At 38.5% G+C, this 19,122-nt stretch overlaps 1 protein-coding gene across 1 annotated transcript; it reads right to left on the reverse strand.

The window, feature by feature from the left end:
* Positions 1-2,166: 2,166 nt before the first annotated feature.
* On the reverse strand, positions 2,167-17,246 carry LOC121295007 (pleckstrin homology domain-containing family O member 2-like). The gene is made up of 6 exons (XM_041219273.1): positions 16,771-17,246; positions 12,075-12,224; positions 11,661-11,783; positions 7,152-7,256; positions 6,689-6,784; positions 2,167-6,447 (listed from the first exon to the last, which is right to left on the reverse strand). Exons 1-6 carry the CDS (start codon positions 16,777-16,779, stop codon positions 4,714-4,716), a joined length of 2,217 nt encoding a protein of 738 aa, XP_041075207.1. The 5' UTR covers positions 16,780-17,246; the 3' UTR covers positions 2,167-4,713.
* Positions 17,247-19,122: the final 1,876 nt, after the last annotated feature.

Raw genomic sequence — 19,122 nt, forward strand, 5'->3', positions numbered from 1 at the left:
GAACACATCCTGTAATGCAGGTATACTTGAAAAAAATAGCAGCAGAAAGTAACTGGTAAATGAACACACAGCGACACAGTTTTAATAGATTAAACCATTGGGCTTTGCATTGTGAATAGTGCAGTGTTGTTAAAAGAGGCAGTGTGCTTGCAGTGTATATACAGTGCCATGTTGTATGGGTTTTAACATACAGTACTGCCTGCCTTCAGTACATGCAGATTGCTATACGCTACCTAGCTCTCCAGTATGTAGCCTAAGGGTAGATAGTGATCCCATACTGTCTTCATGACAATCAATCAAAGGAGAAAGGACTTCAGAACTGGCAATAAACCAGCACCTGATAATTGACTGCTGCAAGTCCTTCCTAAAATATAAAGTGAATGAACAGGAAAAGCCTTTCTCGGTGTTGGTTGTAGACTGTGACTCTCTTGCTGGTAAGAAGGCATTGCAAGTATTAATGTAATGGTCTTGGGCGTTTCCACCCACAATCACACAGGAAGCAACAGTCAGATGTTACCGTCTATTCATATCTCCCTTCTATTGCTGCAAGCACAAGAGCCTGAATGTGACAAGCTGAGAGAATCAGCTGCATCCTTTCCTCTGCAAAACTGCACCATTAACAATGCCGTTTCGTCATGTATTCATAACTGCTTCAACTGCAGAACAATCTAGATAATACGTAAAGGCAAGATGAGAACTGGAAATATTAGCCATCTCTTGAGCCTGGTTAATAAACCTATATAAAATAAGCATGCATTTTTAAAAAAGACAGCTATGCTTCTAGAGATGAACTACACCAGGGCACACATTAGTTAACAAATATCATCATAAAACTCTTTCAGAAACACCCTTGTGAGTGAACAGCTGCTCTTAATTCTGAGCACACACAGAGCACTGTTTACTGTCACAAATGTCTTGAATGGCAGATTTATTTTTCTGTCTTGATATCTTTGTTGATTTTGGAAGGCCATCTGTGTAATTTAGACTGTCCAGCCCCTGCTGCGTCTGTGTACATTGCTGTTCAGTGAAGGGGAGGGAGGAGGGGGGAGGAAAGGGTGGTTGAAGCTGATAAGATTCCTGTGGCCTTCACCCTGAATCAGCTAACTACAGGCTGTGTTGGGCTTAGCTGTTTGTAATACAGCAAAACAGTCTAACCTCTGCCTGCTAGGATTTAATGAGTGTCCAAATCCAGCTGCATAACAGACTAGCTCAACTCAACTGTTTTCAGCCCCGTTGTTTGGTTAGCCTTACATGGGAGTAAATAACCCTATCTAAAAACTAGCCAGCTGTCTTTTCTGGTAAGCAGCTTACTGCTGTTAACAGCCTACAGCACTGAGGTCAGCCACAGCCTCACATAGTAACCAGTCTGCTCCTCCCTGACCACACAACCTGCAAGCTTCAGAGGTTTCATTAGCATGGCTCCTTATGCTTGCTAGGTTAAACATATCTAAACCACAACTTAAAGACACTATAACCGGGCAGACAGGTGCCTGTGCCTCTATTGCACAAGACTATTTCAGTCAAGGTTAGAGAAATTGTGTTACATACCTATCAGTGGCCTTTCAGGCATTTTACTGTCATCCTGTTGCATTGCAAATGCACCTAAGCCCTTGTGGACATGTTGCACGAGTGGCTAAACAAAAGTTGTAACAGATATTTCACAGGACATAGCACACATCCACATATCAGTGCCTGCTCCTTATTTGCATGAGAATGCGGTTCATTGGTCCCTTGAAGTGGCGGTTGCTAGCACAGCGTGATCCCTGTGGAAAATGTACAGTAGGGTGTAAACAAGAGCGACTCACATTGTTTCTATATCACGGATTACTGAGTGGAAACTAAAATTCTCACGCTCAGAAATTTTCATGCAGGTAGGTATATAAAGGATATAATATGACAAGCCTTGAGGTGTTCTGATACATTAGCACTCTACTGTACAATATACTGCCATACACAGTACCTTATCAGGTGGAAGACAGCCTCATGTAAATAAGTGCAAATGCACATTTCCTTCTTATGCTGATGACAAAAGGGATCCAGAAATTTTTTTTTTTACAAGAAACTGAAAGTTGGAGGTAGAAAAGCAGCTTCTCAAGTAAAGTGAGGTGATTTCAGTATGAGGAGCTTGACCGTATTTAACAGCATTCTCAACACAACAGTTTGTGGTGAAAACAAGGCTGCCTTTATTTAGACATGCTTTACACAGCAACAAGTTTTAGATTTTTTTTTCAGAATTACTAAAGACAAATAAAATCTTGTTATTAGTACATGCCTTTTTATTTTACAGTACAATATATTACATAACAGTGCTATATATTTTTTTTTTTAAATAAATAGTTTATCCGATATATTTTAGTCACTGCACGCATGAATAAAATACTTTTATTTTTCTTACCCAATAAACAATGTTGAGGTTTGAACACCCATTTTGTGTTATTAGCTTCCTGTCTAAAATACCTTCATCTATCTACTCTCTCCAGCTAACAGTTTCAGTGAAAAGACTGCCGGCTGCAAAGGATAGTAAACTTCCTTTGCTCACTAAATAGGCAAAGTATTCTGGGTAAAACCTGAAGACCGATTCAGTCGAACATACAAAAGCATTTCATTTTTTCACCTGAATGGGATCAACAACAGAAAAAAAACTATGCAGGTTGTAAAATAAAAAAATAATAATAATAATAAATGTATAGTAAACTGAAGCATGTCTGCAAACCATATGTGTCCTGGAATAAAGCAGACGTTGTGAAGTACAGTACTACCCTGCAATAACACTAGCATATAAGCGCTTTCAATATGGTTCCTCGTAGCTACCCAGTTGTATTAATCTCACCTAGAGAAGAGACTCTGACATAGCGATAAAGTGAAACAAAACTTTTCAAATAAACTTTTCAAACTAAAAGCGTAGTCAATGTTAATGCAATACTGGCCTGTTTGTGTACACAGCAGCAGGTTTGACAGTCCCAGACACCATTGTAACACAACAGGTTGTTGCCTCACTTCAGTCACACAGCTTGGAAACTGACACCGTGATAAAATACAAGTACAGCCTGGAGTCATTTTTGAATTGCAAGACAATTGTCCAAAAAGAGAACCTGCTTTGTTTCTGCTAAATTACATTGCCCCTGATGTAAACATACATTAAAGTAGCTTTTTCTTTTACATATCTAATGCTAAGGCGTTGAGGATTATTTAAGCACAGCTTATACAAACGCACATTGTTAATGGTTGGAAAGGAAGACTTTCCATCTCAGTTTTCTATATACAGCAAATACAGTTTTAAATATCTTTCCCTAGTTTTCTTCATTAGGCTGTCACTATAGTATACAGACTGCTATTTATAACTCATAATTCATTCCAGCTAGTTCCTGTATATGATTAATACATATATCTGCTACATGATTTTGTGTATGATAATTAGTAATTAGGATAATTAGTACATTATAAGCCAACTATTGTTTTTGATGTTTGTTTTTTAAATAGTGTAATATAATATCACACAATGAATATACCACACCCACGTACTGACTCGTATTACTGATTATACAAAGGATAGGATTGTTGCTCATTTGTACATCAAACTAGTATACAAAAAAATCTTTTCCAGGGTGATAACAGTCACTCGGCCTCTTTGGATGCTATTGTGAAAACAAAGCCCCTCAAAATGAAACTTGCTAAGTGGAGGCCCCCATGATTCTAGAATACCAGCAGGGGTCCTACAGCGACACCCAGAAGTGATACTGTATTAACTGCATAACATGGGGCCCCTATCATACTGAGCAGGAGATCTGTAACTGAGAGTCCCGCTATTGATTGTAGGCATCGGAGCACATGATATCAATAAATGAACCCTCTACCCCCCAAAAAACCTTCCTTATGACACTACAGGTCTTTAAAGTGTATGTTTACATATTAAAACTGCTTAGGGAACATGCTCACTGCAGAATACACTTTGACATTGGTTTAGTTACACACCGGATACAGCATTTGTGCTATACGGTGTTCAACATCACACCAGTATTAACAGAGTTGCCTAACATTCAGCTAAACCATGCTGATAGCAGCTTCTGTTGTAGAAATTAGATGTGATTATGGTGTTTAGGCTTTTAACTTAAAAACCTATGCAATTTTCGGTTTATACATGCACAACATGACAAAAAAACCCTCCTGTAATTTGCCTATAAAAATAACAAAGTAGGCCTTCTAAACATTTCTGGTATATATAAAAATGACAAAAAATACCGTATTGAAGCTCACTCACATCCAGTTCAGTACTTTTTCATATTCTTACACCATTAATTTCATGCAATTTAATGAACTACTTGGCAGACTATTACTTTCCATGACTTTAATTAATGGCTGTGAATTTTATTAGCATGCCTCTGCCACAGAAAGAACTGCCCCTTATCCTAAGGAAAACATTAAAATATCAGTTAGTACTAACCATTTACAAAGATAAACTTATACTTCATTATATTTGAGAAATCTGTACAGCGTTAGTAATTCAGTGTTTACAATGACTTAATGCAAATATATACTTAATATGCATGTGAAATTATACCAGTAATCCAGATGAAATGGGTAATATAAGTGTAACATATGAGGTTAAGAATTTCTTGTGCAACAATAATGGGTATGTCTACAGCTCCTTATTAGAAAATAATTAATGTACACCCTCATTTTTATAATTTACATGAATTGCTTTATAAAAAACAGTCAACAGCTTTTCCTCCTTTCATTTTTTTCTGTTCTGTTTTCTTTTATATTCTTTACTTCTTGTAAGACCTCATTGGCTTGCCTCAGCTTTTCCAAAGCCTTGTTCAGGATCTCCTCTGGTGACTCTCCTATCTGCGGTGACTTACCCGCTAACATCCCTTTGCTTCCATCAGCTGCCAGGGATTCCTGAAGGAGCGCCTCTGTTTTTTCAAGTTCCCAGGCTATATTGTTTTGCAGTTCATCCAGATCATTGATTTCAGACCCTAAACCGGGTTCTTGAAGCGGTTTGTTTTGCACTTTAACTTTGGATTCGGACAACAGATCGCCCAAAGAAGCAAATTTGACTTTTGACACATATTTCAGAGGCACAGGGGGGCGTGTGTCTAACTGTCGTTTCCTGGTTTCTTGTTGCCATTGATGGCCATCTAAAGATGTTCTGTTCGCACCTTGAATGATTTCATGCTTCAGTTCCTCAGTAGAAGCAGCAGGATCACTTTTGTGGGACATCCCTTCCTTGAGGCTTTGCTCAGTGTTCTCTGGTGTGTCAGCTGGGTCTTCACTTGATTCCTCATCCAGATTTTCCCTGCTACCATATAGGGCTATGGTTGAAGCTCTGATGTCGCCATTGTCAGATTCACCTTCAGAATTACTGGTTTGGGCACCATCTTTTAACTGCCCTTCTTCATCTTCAAACACAATCTTAGGAAGAGGTACTGGGTCGCCAGGGGAAGGAGTGACAGATGATCCCTCTGGTTTTGAAGCAAGCAGAACATCTACAATTGGTTCAGGTGGATTCAGAACTTCTTCTGAAACAGGAGTGTCTTCTACCTTTTCTTTAGCTGTTGGGGGGCTTGTAATATTTTCTTTAGGAGCAAGGGGTTTCATAACTTCCTTTGCAGGTGTGGTATCTACTGAAACCTTGTTGGTATCTGGTGGGATGGTTTCTTTAGGGGGCTTCTGCTTCTTCTTAGGAGGACCAGGAGGGGCAGAGTTATTTTTGACAGTTTCTGGAGATGGGTCTTTTGGTGTTGCAGGCTGTACAGTTTCCTCAACGGTACCAACTTCAGCAACTGGAATATCTTCAGCCTTCTCTTTAGTAGGTTGAATTTCCTTAGAGAAAGGCTCTGGGGTTCCATCCTGAGCAACAACAGGAACTTCCGCAGAATCCTCTGTTACACCAGCTTGAGGACTTGGTTTATTTTCTTTTGAAGGAATAACTGGTTTGAGATCTTTGCTGGGTGGAGATGGGGGAGGTTTGTCTTCAGAAGTGCTGCTTGGTTCAGTAGGAGGTGCCGGGGGCTCAGAAGCGTCTTCAGGAAGACTGCTATGAGCAGGAGCATCTTCTGTCTCTTTGTCAGTTGCTGGAGGGCTTTGTTTCTTCAATTTGGAAGGAGGCATGGGTGGCTTGAGCACTTTGTCAGGTGGAGAAGGAGGAGATGAATGTTCGCTGACCGTGTCTTTAGAAGTGATGTCTGGTTTGGTAGGGGGCGTAGGCAGCTCTACAGTTTCAACGTCTTCTGACTCCTCTTCAGTTTCTTCAGGGTTGGGTTTGTTTTCTTTCGAGGGAGGCATTGGGGGTTTGAAAACCTTCTTTGGAGGGGGAGCTGAATCCTCATCGGCAGTTTCTGTAGACAGAACCGCTGTGTCATTTGGAACAGGGGGGGTTCCATTGGGAGTGTTGTCCACAATGTCAAGATCCAGTCTCAGGATTCCATCTGACGAAGAGGTTGCCAGCTGAAACGTGTGAAAAGAATGAATACATTTTCTGGTCTAAAGCTTGATACTGATACAGACGCTTAATTTATACCAAAACGGCATTCATTTAAAACAAATTATAAAATGATAAATACAAATCCTGATCCTATATAATCAGAAGCAAATATGCACCTTAAGCTTCTTGTTTGAATGAAACTACCTTCACACGTGAAAGAAACTCTCATTTCATTGTTATTATGGCAGGTACTGCAAGGCTTACCTCCTTCATATGTATTCTTGTAGGCGGTCTTCGCGTTTGCTGCATTTTTGGTCTTGTGCGGGTCACATGTTCTAAAGAACAGCTTTCTACCTTAACCTAACAAAGCAATTCAATACATTATCTTAACCAAACCTAAACAAAAACATGCAGTACTTTAAATATTATTTTCTACATGCATGAACAGATATTCTAACTCCGCAATAAATACCGTTGCTACTTTCAAAGACCGTCCAGCCTTGGACAATCCTATCTCCTAGCTGTTGCTTTCCTGCTTTTATGAATACATTTAATCAGTTTCAACACATCCACCTTTTTCAAATTGGGATTCTCTTTTACATTAGCTAAATACTGAAGTGTCCGCATTAGAGTGCAATGAAAAAATAGCTCATTAAAACTGATTAACCAACCAGTTGCTTCTCGGATTTGTTTTGCAGAAAACTACAAAGCACAAGGAAACGGATACCTGATCAAAGACTTTATTTTTAGCTCTGTTGATCCCGTCACGAAGGGCTTTGATCCAGGCTTCCTTCTCTTCAGGATTCGGAGCTTGGAATTTGATATCATGTACCTAGAAACCAAAATGATATAGCGGTTAGCCATTGGGAGGCTTGGAATTGAAATATTATGGACTTGAACTCTGAGATTTCTTGACCAATAAGCCTAACAATGCACAATTAAGCGCAATGCACCCTTTGCCAGTCGGATTACTCTGTTCATCATGTCAGAAAGAGTCAAACTGAAGAGAGTGTTTTCATTGTCACAGTTCTAAAACTACACCATCAACATACCTTTAATACAGTGAGTTCAGTGTATAGTAATATTTGTAGGTTAAAAGTGTTAGAGCTTCTAAAAAAAAAGTAATAAACTTGCACCCCCATCCATCTTTTGTTTCGTCATTAAATCATGAAGGATTTATAACAGGTTTTAGTGCTGTCACACATCATCCATATTTGTAAAGGGAATAGTTATTGCAGGTTTTATGGATTCATTACGGCTCTCCATCTGCTTCTCAATCATACATTTCTAAAAACGAACATAGAGGAAGTGTCTTTACCCTAATAAACTTAATGGCGTGTTGGAAATCTTTTTCTATTAACTGTCTTGTGATTGTGACACTAAACTAAAAGCAATCAAAAACAAATACAATTTTTTTAAGCATGTTTTTGCATGGCATAAGACTACTATTGGTTTGTACTTTGTGGTTTCTATCCCAAGGAACTTCTAACTAGAAAACTTTACATAATTTTCAGAATAATTTATAGTCACATTGCATCTCTGTTTCTGAAGTTTTACTAACCAGCCAAATAACAGAAATGCAATCTATAAAGTAATTAGGATTCAGCAGTGTGGGGATTCTAACTGACCAAGCTGAGAGCTCTTTTTGAGACTGTATAAGTTAGACTGAGCTGCAGTCCAATAAGGTCTTTGTTACTTTTAAAAACATCACACATAGTAGTTGCCAAAGCTTCATAATTAGATTCTAAGGTTGCCAGGGCTAACTTAGCATGTCAGCCAATTGTGACCAGTTTTCTATTGTAGCTCTAAGGATCAATTGCCAGCACTACTAAGACTTGAAATCTTAATAAAAACACTTCCTTGCTTAGATGTATACAGTATAAGCTATTCTTGTTACTTACTCTTTGTTCCCATAGGACAGTTGGAATGGGCTGATTTTCCCTTTGCCCTAATTAACCTGCGTTTATTTAAATGTCCCAATTGAGGGGTCATGAAATAAAAAATATAGATAGCAAAATAAAATATGAAACAGATGGAATTATTGAAAGTTTGAGAACTTTGACCTTACTAAGTCACGCCGAGTCACTATGGCACTTGTGAAAATAGGGCCATGTGTTACTGGAACAATTTTAAATAATAATGGCTCATCTTAGCATGAATACAATGTTATTCAACACACAAACAAAAGATCAGCATCTATTTTATAAATGTATTTTGGCATCGTAAATGCGCACATTTTTTAGTTATGTGTTAGCAAGTTTTTTTTTTTTTAAATGCATACAACCCAGTCAACCTTAGGACGTCAGCTGATGTTACAGCACAATTGTATTTAATCCAGGTGTCGCTGAGTGAACAGGGATTTAAAATTTGCAAGAAAACCTTCCCATGACATCACTAGGGTTAAATCACATGCCGTCGGTTTAAAACGTTTCTGCCTACAGGTAATAGAAATGCATCCTGTACTCAATTCTCATGGTGTGACAGCTTTGGAACATTATGGTACAGCTGTGTGGGACGATTTACTGCAAGGTATCAGCATTCCAATACAGTCCTGCTTGCGCTCTGAATAGTATGGAATCAAACAGGAGTAATAAAAACACATACTCAGGCAATAAAGACCTTCTGTGCAGAATTAATTAAAATAACGCTGATCTTGAATAAAGAAACATTACTTTAAAACATGTTTACTGTGTCAGAATTACCAATATTCGCAATTCTCTTCACCATTGAAGACATTTCTTCAGAAAGAAACTTGTACACCTTTCTTGTAGTATTACTGCTAAAGCAGAGCTTGCACACAGCAGCAGCAGGATGGCTGCTTAGTTCACAGCTTTTATAATGTTGAGAATGTTCTTTAACTATTAGAAATTCTGACCTTGCATGGATTAAAAGTTTAGTACACCTGCTCCAATCTGATCAAAATCAAACATGAGGTCAACGAGTTGAAGCCAAAGCCAGATTCTCTTGGCTTCTTGTTGTTTGCTCAAGCCACTGGACCAAACTGCAAAAGAATCCTGTTCAGCAGGCATTACTGTGTCATGTGACTGCTTCAGGACGGAAATGCTGCATGAGGCCAAAATCCAAATAAAAGGGGAAGTGGCTTGTATATTTTATGCAGCCCGTTTCATTTGCAAGTACATTCTCCATGTTTCCTTTCCATCTAATGTAGGCGTGAGACTAATGCAGACAGTGACGACTTTGTACACACAGCCAGTCTGATGCATTCAATGTGTGTGGAGAGTGCATTAACATTTTCAGCAGCTTTGCGAGAGCAGTGATGTTTTTATCTGTGGCAAGGTCCATCTTCTCCTTGTTATGAATTCAAGACATTCACACACAGTACACATTCCATATACTGTACATGTTCCATATACTGTACAGTACTGTAGCTGTCCAACAGAGAAGGCTGGCAGAGTAGGTATGGAAAATGAATTACCCTCTTATGCCAGCAGAGGATGGAACCTCTAGGTCATAATTAGGTCACTGACAAGTACAGCCTACAAATTCACTGTTACTGCTGTCTCTGGACCTGGCTTCTAGATAGCTTCCATTTTAGCTTGTCCTTTTTCCTTAATAAAGTGTGTTTTATGCGAAGATTTCATGTTCACGTGTCTATTTTCTAAACAAATGAAAGACTTATATTGGCTTTGGTCGGTTTAAAATGTATATATAGCAGAGATCTGAATCTTGTTTTCTTGCGCATTCAAAATGTGGAACCAAATGCACTGGTCTGTGTGTCTGTCTGAACCAGGGATCTGACAAGAGATGGACCGTTTCACAGCAACACTCACAGGCCTTCTTCAGGGTTCAGAGTTCACTTCCACTTTCTGTGCATTACTTCTGCTTTTAGAAACCACTCTTTTATCATGTTCTTTAGAAGCAAAGTTAAACACACGGTTTTATTTTTATGCAGAGAGGCATAGCATTTGAAACAAGACTGCCTGTTTGTGGCTGTTTTGATGAGGCCACAAATATTCCCTTCCTGGGTAAGTGTCAAAAAGACATATAAAAGTCACACATCACCAGGAGAGTGTGTGAAGAGCCTCGCTAGAGTACAGTACATGGAAAACCTGAGAAGGAAAATACAGAAAAGAGGTGTGTGACATCAACCACACAGAAGAGCCCAAACGGCTAACTGTGCTGTCGTTTGTGATTAATGCACTGAGGAAATACTTGTGACTCGAGAAAAGGGCAGCTCTGCCAAAACCAGGGGCAGGAAAAGTAAACTCAACAAGAAAAATGTTTCTTAGAATTTTTTTTTTAAAGAAAACAGGCTGTTAAAAGGGGTAGGTAAGGATATTTCCAAATCCCTGGTTGAAAAATTCTCCAGGATATGTATTAGAGAGGATATTCAGGGCATGGGCTGTTTATGGAATTCTACATAAAACTGCACTGCTATCTTTTAAAATATTCAATAGATCCTGTAGTTTATCTTTGAAATAACTTTTTTAAGTATAGTGATTGCATGGAGTTCTATGTAAAGACCATGTACCATGAGGCACTTACATAGCTTTCATAGACCAACATGATCGCTGTGACAGTGTGGGAAAAAGTGATGAGTGGTACACGAGATCTTTCAGAAAAGAGCGTGAACAAATGGACAAGGCCACCTCGACAACATTTAAATATACCATAAACATACAGGTTGCAAAAAAACCACACAGCATCCGTTCATTTGACACCTGACACTATATAGGAAAGAGTCCTTGTGAGCACTGAACACAGACCATGGTCAAGGAGATGTGTTTGTTGCGGTCACACACAGAGAGACATGGGGGTGAGCCATTTGAATTGGCCTGTCTCAATATAAACTATATCCTTCCTGCTGTACAATGTCTGGTCATCAATGCAAAATGATCCTCAAAGCTTTTTATTTACTGTACATTACTGTAGTTTAAAAATGTTTTTTAAAAATTAAACATTTAACAAAAAAGCTGAATGTATTAAAATACCTACTGTATTTATTTTTATTGTCTCATTTAATTTTTTTTTTTTTTAAATGATGTACATTTTGGTGTAAATGATAAATATCTGACCGTCTATCCCTGTATGTTTTTGCGCGTCTCCAATACGTACACACACTTTTCTGCTTTTAATTAGCGTGTATGAATTTATTCTTGTATGTTGTCTGCCTAAACACAATCATACATCAAAACACTAATCATAATCCGCACACACTGCAAAGCTAAAAGACTTGCCGTGCCTACTATTAACAAATAAATACAGTAAAACTTACCTTATTTACAGGCTTGGCAGCTTGAATTAAAATGAGCCTGTTTTTCTTTTTAAAAGCGCTTCGTAATTCGTGGCATTTATCATAGCTTTCCAAGTCCACTGTTTCTATGCAAGTCTTTTCTTCCTACACAGCAGACCAAAATATAGAAACAGATCAGAAAGATACTGTACCAGACATGTTACTGTACCATGTTATTGACATGCATCTTATTAAAATGTTCTGTTGCAAGGCTATAAATAAGCATACTTGTGGCTACTGACCAAACTGACTGACTAAACTATTACTGCACTGTAATAGTGCCCCTTGATTAATTTGATTGCGGGCTGTGTTTCTGTCCAGTGACTCATGTTCACGTTACCATCTGTCATGAACTAAACGCATCAACTAAGCAGTAATTTCAAGAAGAAACCTTACATCATTTTCATAGACCAGAAGCTGTGTATTCTCTAACTGGATGTAGCGGTCCTTGTATGTAACCAGGAACTTCCCATAGGATTTCTTAATCCAGCCAGCCTTCCCGTCAAACTTCGCAGCTTTCTGCTGGGTTTTATCCTCCTTCACACCCTGCATAGCATGGGAAGACAACAGGGTAGATAACTGATTAATGAAGCAGAAAGCCATATGGAATTCGAATTTGGCAAATACAGAGCACTGTACATTCATTCAACTCTCAGCAATTCTTTCACAGCTTCATTTAAGAAGCAATACCAACTGAACACATCATCAGCGAGCAATATACCACGGCGAAACCCAAATTAACCGCCCACTAAAGGGAGATAACATTTGTGGGGTCATTCAAAAAATGACATAAAGTGACCCTAAAAAGAAAGAAGAATACATTAGAGAAGATTCTTTCCTCCTGGTGCTCCAATTTTAATGGCTGGCATGATTTAATGCCACAACAGCATTTGGTCAGCTGAAACAAGGTGACTGTAATCCAGACTAAAATACGGTCCACTTCTCTTCATAGCTCTGCTACAGAGCTCTGGTCATGTGGTCATCAGCTGAAGCCTGCAAAGTTTAAGGAAACGTCTTTGGATTCAATTTTAATTATGACACCACATACAGGGGCACACCAAATAACAAAATAAAACAACAACTGTGCATGTGAGAATTTAATTATTGTATGCAGTTATTATAATTTTGTAATGTTCTCTTTTTTAATACATTATAAGGCTAGCAACACCATCAATAAAAGAGTATCCTTGGGACAGTGTAACTTGCAGCTGGTTGAACAGTTTTAATTCTGGCGGGCTTTGCTACAGTTAGCATTTACCATGTACCATATTATAGTCTGAATCATGTACAGGGTAAAGGCGTTCTTAAGCTTTAACAAATAAAACAGTTTATCTAGAAAATGTGATTAGATCCTGTAATTGTGTGGGTGCCGTGAAGACTGCACTAAGGAACTGCTGAACACGTTTTTTGTTTTAGACAGCAGATACTGTGACGACATCTGCCACAAGCTGCCACATCTGCAAAGCATTACCATGGTAACAAATACAGTTATTCAAAAATTGAAATAAATAAACTGCTGATCTGGTAAGTTACTGTTGTTTTATATATACAGTGAAGGATTTCCAGTATTGACAAACTTTGCAGTAGGTGAGGAAATTCTGCCCCGTGTGCACTCTGCGCCAGTACAGTTCAGCTGAAGTGTGTCAATGGAAACAGAGCCAGGAGATCTGGATCCTCGGTCACAACAGACACACTGTCACCTTGAAGCAATGCATTCTACTAGTGCTTTAGGGTCACAGGTGCAAAACTAGGCAGAAGCGCAAGTCCATCTTAGTACTGATGTTATTGTAAAAAAAAAAAAAACACCAATGTATAAATACTGTACACATGTAAAATCAGCATTTTAAAATTAGCCATGAAACTAAACTCAAATTGCAAGAACACTCATGAAAACTGTTTGTATTGGAAAGGCTTATCTACTGTACCGGGTAAATGCAAGGAGAGCATTATTGTGTGCAGTCAGCCTGACTGTAGGCGAAGGAAAGTGGTTGCCACTGTTTTAAAAATAAATACAAATGAAAGAAAATGGCAGAGCAATGCAAGTACACCCCTAAGCACAGCTAGAAACTTATAAACACATTTGGCTCCGCTTTTAAGTGAGTTATGGCGCTACGTCCATTGTCTAAAGTGGACTTGCACCAGCGGTACTAGGCATAAAACAGAGCCACTTGTTTTATAATGGGTAACATGGACACACCACTACTAAATACTCATTTATAATAGCACATTGATACTAATTTATCAAGACTGCACTGTTTTGTATTTACTGCCTCTTATAGTACATAATCATTGATTTTAGAAGAAAAAGAGGACATTGAACATAAGGAAATAAACACTGGGAAAGTGCATGCAATCAACCTTATGAGTACAAGCTGTGAATCTACATTTGACTTTGAATTGTGGTTATATTTGCTTCCTCATTTTACTTCACCAAGGCTTAATCCACAGGCGATCCAACTCATCTGAGCATTTTTATGAGCCTTACAATAAACAGCCAGGTGCCCATGCCAGAAGTTATGACAAAGCTGGAAACCAGTGGGTTATTGATAGTTCACACAGGCACAGCTATAATACTTGGCAGCCAGGTCTAAGAGGTCAGCCAGAAGGAGCAGGCCTTGGTGTAACACTATCCAAGCAGTACTTTGTATTACCCCACCCACACTACAAGACCCAGTGACCTCTCTGATACAAGACAACATACCCTTGCTGTTGAACCAATTGAGTACTAGTCTATTCTGATCAACATGAAACATGCAAAAAGCAGGACTTTCAAGGGCAGTTTATTTGTACAGAAAACACCCAAAAGCTTTACAAAGCCCTATTTTGAAGCGGAAAGCCAGCGAGAACCACCATCATTTTAACAGCATGAAACCAGCAAGAAACTATTCAGAACAATAACCCAACTGCTCCTTCCTCGATGGTTTCATATGATACCGTCACAATGGTCTTATTCTACTCAGAAAACATGCCATTGCCTCTGCACTTAAAAACAGGGAACTTAAACATTGGTACACATTTCTTCAATCTGCCTTGGGACCCAACACACATATTTTTAATCGAAACCAATACATCTTATTATTGGGATGATGCAGACAAATGCTGCTACTACAACTCAAAGTGAATGATTGTATGTTACTGCAGCTACACATGTGGTAATCTCTCTGCAGTACCTGTTATTGCTGGCTCTGGAACATAGACTCAGGCACAAGAGGCACATTACTGGTACATAAACAGCACAAAGGGGAGGGAAACGTTGGTTACATAACGGAAGTCTCCAAGGTTGGGTGCTCTAAGGGTTTGATTTGATTAACCTATACCCTACTGGGGAAAGCCATAACTGGATTTTTGGAGCATTTTACAGCACAGGTGAATCACCCTGGATTGCATCAACCACCTGCCCTTGATTATCCTGGGACTACCCCTAAAATGAAGTGGTTGATGCAATCCACCAGAATCCTGCTCTAAATAAGATTCAGCTGCTGCTCATCCCAGCAGGGTACAGGTCGATCAAATTAACACCCCCCCCCCCCCCCCCCCCCCTCCCCGAATACAGTAAGGGCAAGTCCTGTTTTCAGTGTGTAGGCATGCACTCTCCTACCTCCTTATGAGGTGTACTGTGTATGTAACCAACCCTTTCCTACAGAATCAGATTAGAGAACGATTTACACTTCATTTTGTGAGCGATGTAGCTAACAGCCTAATCACCATCAACTGTGCTTCTAATGACTTCCAATCTGTCCTGCTCATGAGGTAACCACAACTTAATCACCTCATCTGAATAGCAGACTTCATCACCATGAGGCTTCCTTATCTGGAGATCATCATAAGTCAAGTGCACAAAACTGTTAAGGGTTTTTTTTTTTTACATATAACTGAAAAATAAAGATATACCAGCCTGGCCGGTGTCATGCACTGTGGCCAGGTTGATCCTTGTTATGAAGTGGTATGGTGCACTTTAATAGGCTGGAGCAGAAGACAAGCTCTACCGTTTAACAGCTGCTTGACAAGCAATGCTGGACAGCTGTATGGCTTGTGCTAAGACAAACTAAACTCCCAACCCACAGTCGCTTAATTAAAATAGCGCATCTTTGATTGAAAAGTATACTCTAAAACTAAATGTGTAAGCAGGCGAGTGGGGCGTGAAACACAACCCTGTCAAACAAACAGTTACATAAATACTGTGTATAAATATGTGTGACTAATTGGCAATAAACACATGTCAGTTGCAATCTATAGGGTCGTAACATTAAAAGAAATTATAAAAACAAACTGAAAGGGTTAAGTTTTTGTTGGTGTTAATTTGAGGAACCCTCCCGTGTAGTTACAGTTAATTAGCAGGACTAATAATATTTAAAAAAGCGTCCCATATTTTATCTGAACTCTATAAACCGGAGGAATCAACAGGTCTAAAATTAGTGTCTTGAGTTTTGAGTTCTACGCCCCGTTCTATATGCTTTGAATGGGCGTTTTTTTTTTGTTTTTTTTTCTAATTCCTGGACTGTCTGTAAACGTGTACCTAAAAACAGCTGAATAATAATAAAACAACAATAAAAACACTTAATAGAAAAATAAATAAGTGCTTCCTTATACCCACATCTATTACTGTATCAAGAACTAGAAGAGAAAAAATAATGAAAGCTCTACTGTCAAATAATAGCAGTTGCTTTATTATTATTATTATTATTATTATTATTATTTATTATTATTATTATTATTATTATTATTATTAAAATGCTTCGATCTATTGATTTTAAGATATCGCCTTATTTTTCCCGGTTTTATACTACTGCTAAACGAACCGATGGCTTTTCAGCGATGTAAAGCAAGTTGGTAGTGTAAGCTCAAGACAAGCTGTCTGTCTTGTTAAAAAAAAAAAAAAAAAAAAAGAAAGAAAAAAAAGGCGTAGACACTGTGTTACCTTGTTTTGAAACTTCCTGGAAGTCAACAGAAAACACTTTTGCATTGAGGGTTGTTTGTAAATAACTCTTTTTTTAAAACAGCTGTAGCTTCAACAACACTTTTCCCAAGTAATGTAAAATCTAGAGTCTGCGGCAGACGAAAGTGTGTGCAGTGCCTTGCAGAACATACTCACATCTTCCATGATATAGAACAGCTAAGATCCGCTATGTCTGGGTGAAATCACTTGAAGACGAGCTTATCTCTCAGAAAATGTATATATTTGCCCCCTTTTACTGTCCAGTTGTTGACATTCACCATGACGCGAGAAGGGGAAAAAAAAACAGGAACTGCAAAACTTAAACGCCGGGGATGTATTCTGCGTGTGTCTTTTCCTCTGTTTGACTCACTGGCTGCTACCAAAGAAGTTCAGAAGAAAAGAACTTTCGTTTCCGGTAAAGTCCTTGTTACTTAGATTCACTTCAAGCGGCGCTCTTATGAGATGGAAGTGGATTCTGTGTAGGCGACTGAGATACGGTTCATTATAATGTATCTTTATTACAGCAAACAAACTTTGAATTTAAACTGAATATTAATTTCAACAGGTTCTAAAATACATCCAATAAACCATCGTTGTTTTGCGACTAGGATGCAGAAGTCCTGCTAGAGAAACACAGTGTGATGAAAGGTGCGTTCCTCCTTATATGGCAAATATTCTAACTTGGTATGTGAAGCGTTTTCTAGTAGTAAGTAATCACTGAAAGACAGGTCAATTAGTTTATGACATAACAACAAAAAAAAAAAACTTGCGACAACATTATTTGGGATCAGAAGAAGCGTACGTGCTCAACACTTTCCACTTACCACACATTGGTTTTGACATGTATTTACCTATGTTAACATAAATTCTATTTCTGCAGTATATCATTTTGCATTTTTGGTCAGAGTTAACTTTTTAATGTAGTATGCTACTGCATTAATATAATGGGTATTTTTTTTTTAACAACTTCCTAAAAATTCCTAGTTATTATTATTATACATTAGGCATCCCTGTCAAAAACAAAACAACGTTTTGTGACGTCATGCAGGTTCAGCGAAGGCGATGTTTTTGCCACACCGAGGAGGTGAAACCAATGTATGACGCGGCACTCGCTACAGTAGCATAACCTTTGTGTATGTACATATTAGGCAGTGAAGCGATTGCATGTTCTACTGTGGTTTGAAAGCCTAAAATTAGGGACCGCTCAGTCGATGCACTGTCTGGTTAAAATTACTGCAGCTTGATGTTGATCTAGACTTATAAACTTCGGGTTTAGAAATGCTTTTACTTGAAAGATGCCCAACTCATATTAACAAATATAAAACAAGACCCACTGCATCAAATTAACGTGCTTTATTCACAAGCGATTAGGTAGTTCAATCATGTGCAGTCCTGAAAGTGTCCCAGTGTCATAGGTTCTCCATAAGTTCCCTTTTTTAAATCAAAGTGCAAGTTTACATACAATAAAATAACCTTTATTTTCCCTTCTCATTTTGTCAGTGAGCGTGCCTTTTACTGATGTATTTTCATTGTACAGTACGAAAACATTTTATAGTCTGCATGGATTTGGGGAAATCCATCTTCATTTATATGTTTGTTAAATGTATGTATTTGTTATCAAGACACTGATGACTGCACAGCTGAGGCTACTGGGTGTGCAGTTGCTCAGAGTAGCTGCCAGGACACATATGCAGATATGGAAATTATTAAAAGCATCAGGCTTGAAATAAACATGAACATAGAACAAGCCCCAGCACCGTCATTAACTGCACATTGGAGTGCCAAACTGGCATGCAGCCAGACTCTTCCTTTAACCATGCAACCAATGGAATGGGTCTCATCTAACACTTCATGTATGAAAACAGGGCAGCATGCAGCTGAAAAGGAAGGAAGGCGATAAATAATTCATTTTTTAAAAAATGTCTTCTCAACTTTTTTTTTAATGCATTTACAGGAGGAGGCAGTAAGCCCAGGAAGTGACAAATGTGTTCATAAAATGTGGGCTTGTAGTTGTCTTTCACAATCAAGAATGTGTGCAACATTTTGACTGTGTCATTTGGAAATCGTGAGTTGTAATCTGTGTTTTTTTTGTTTTTGCATTATAATTAGCCCACCAAAGTCAACTAAAGACTAACACGTAGGCTGTCAGTAGAATTTTGATGACGTACCAAACATCCAAAAGGGGAAATAGGTCTGAAGTAGTTTCATAGGTTAAAAAGTTCTGTAGATGTGTAACAGCCAGGGGAGATGAGGGAGTAGGTGGGTTGGTGTTTACTTCCAAAGCAGAAGGTAAAATATATAGCAGATATGGAACGACGCAACACTGTTTCTGTATGTTCATCATCAGATGCTGCCTTTTATATATCTTACGACGTGACACTTTTCTTAATTTGCAAAAAAAGTCATGTTTAAGAGTATTTGTTTAAAAGATCAGCATTCCAAAAAAGTTTTTTATGGTTATGGTTTCTTATGGTTTATGAACTGAACACGGGTCAGACCCAGATGGTA

This window comes from Polyodon spathula, chromosome 19 (genome assembly GCF_017654505.1).
Source record: "Polyodon spathula isolate WHYD16114869_AA chromosome 19, ASM1765450v1, whole genome shotgun sequence".
Lineage (NCBI taxonomy): Eukaryota > Metazoa > Chordata > Actinopteri > Acipenseriformes > Polyodontidae > Polyodon > Polyodon spathula.

What these genes read in the sequence shown, in the direction of transcription:
- LOC121295007 (XM_041219273.1), bottom strand. An exon ending in CTGCCAAGCCTGTAAATAAG is followed by an intron (nt 7,257 to 11,660) that starts GTAAGTTTTACT and finishes TTTGGTTTCTAG; the next exon opens with GTACATGATATCAAATTCCA. An exon ending in CAAGAATACATATGAAGGAG is followed by an intron (nt 6,448 to 6,688) that starts GTAAGCCTTGCA and finishes CACACGTTTCAG; the next exon opens with CTGGCAACCTCTTCGTCAGA.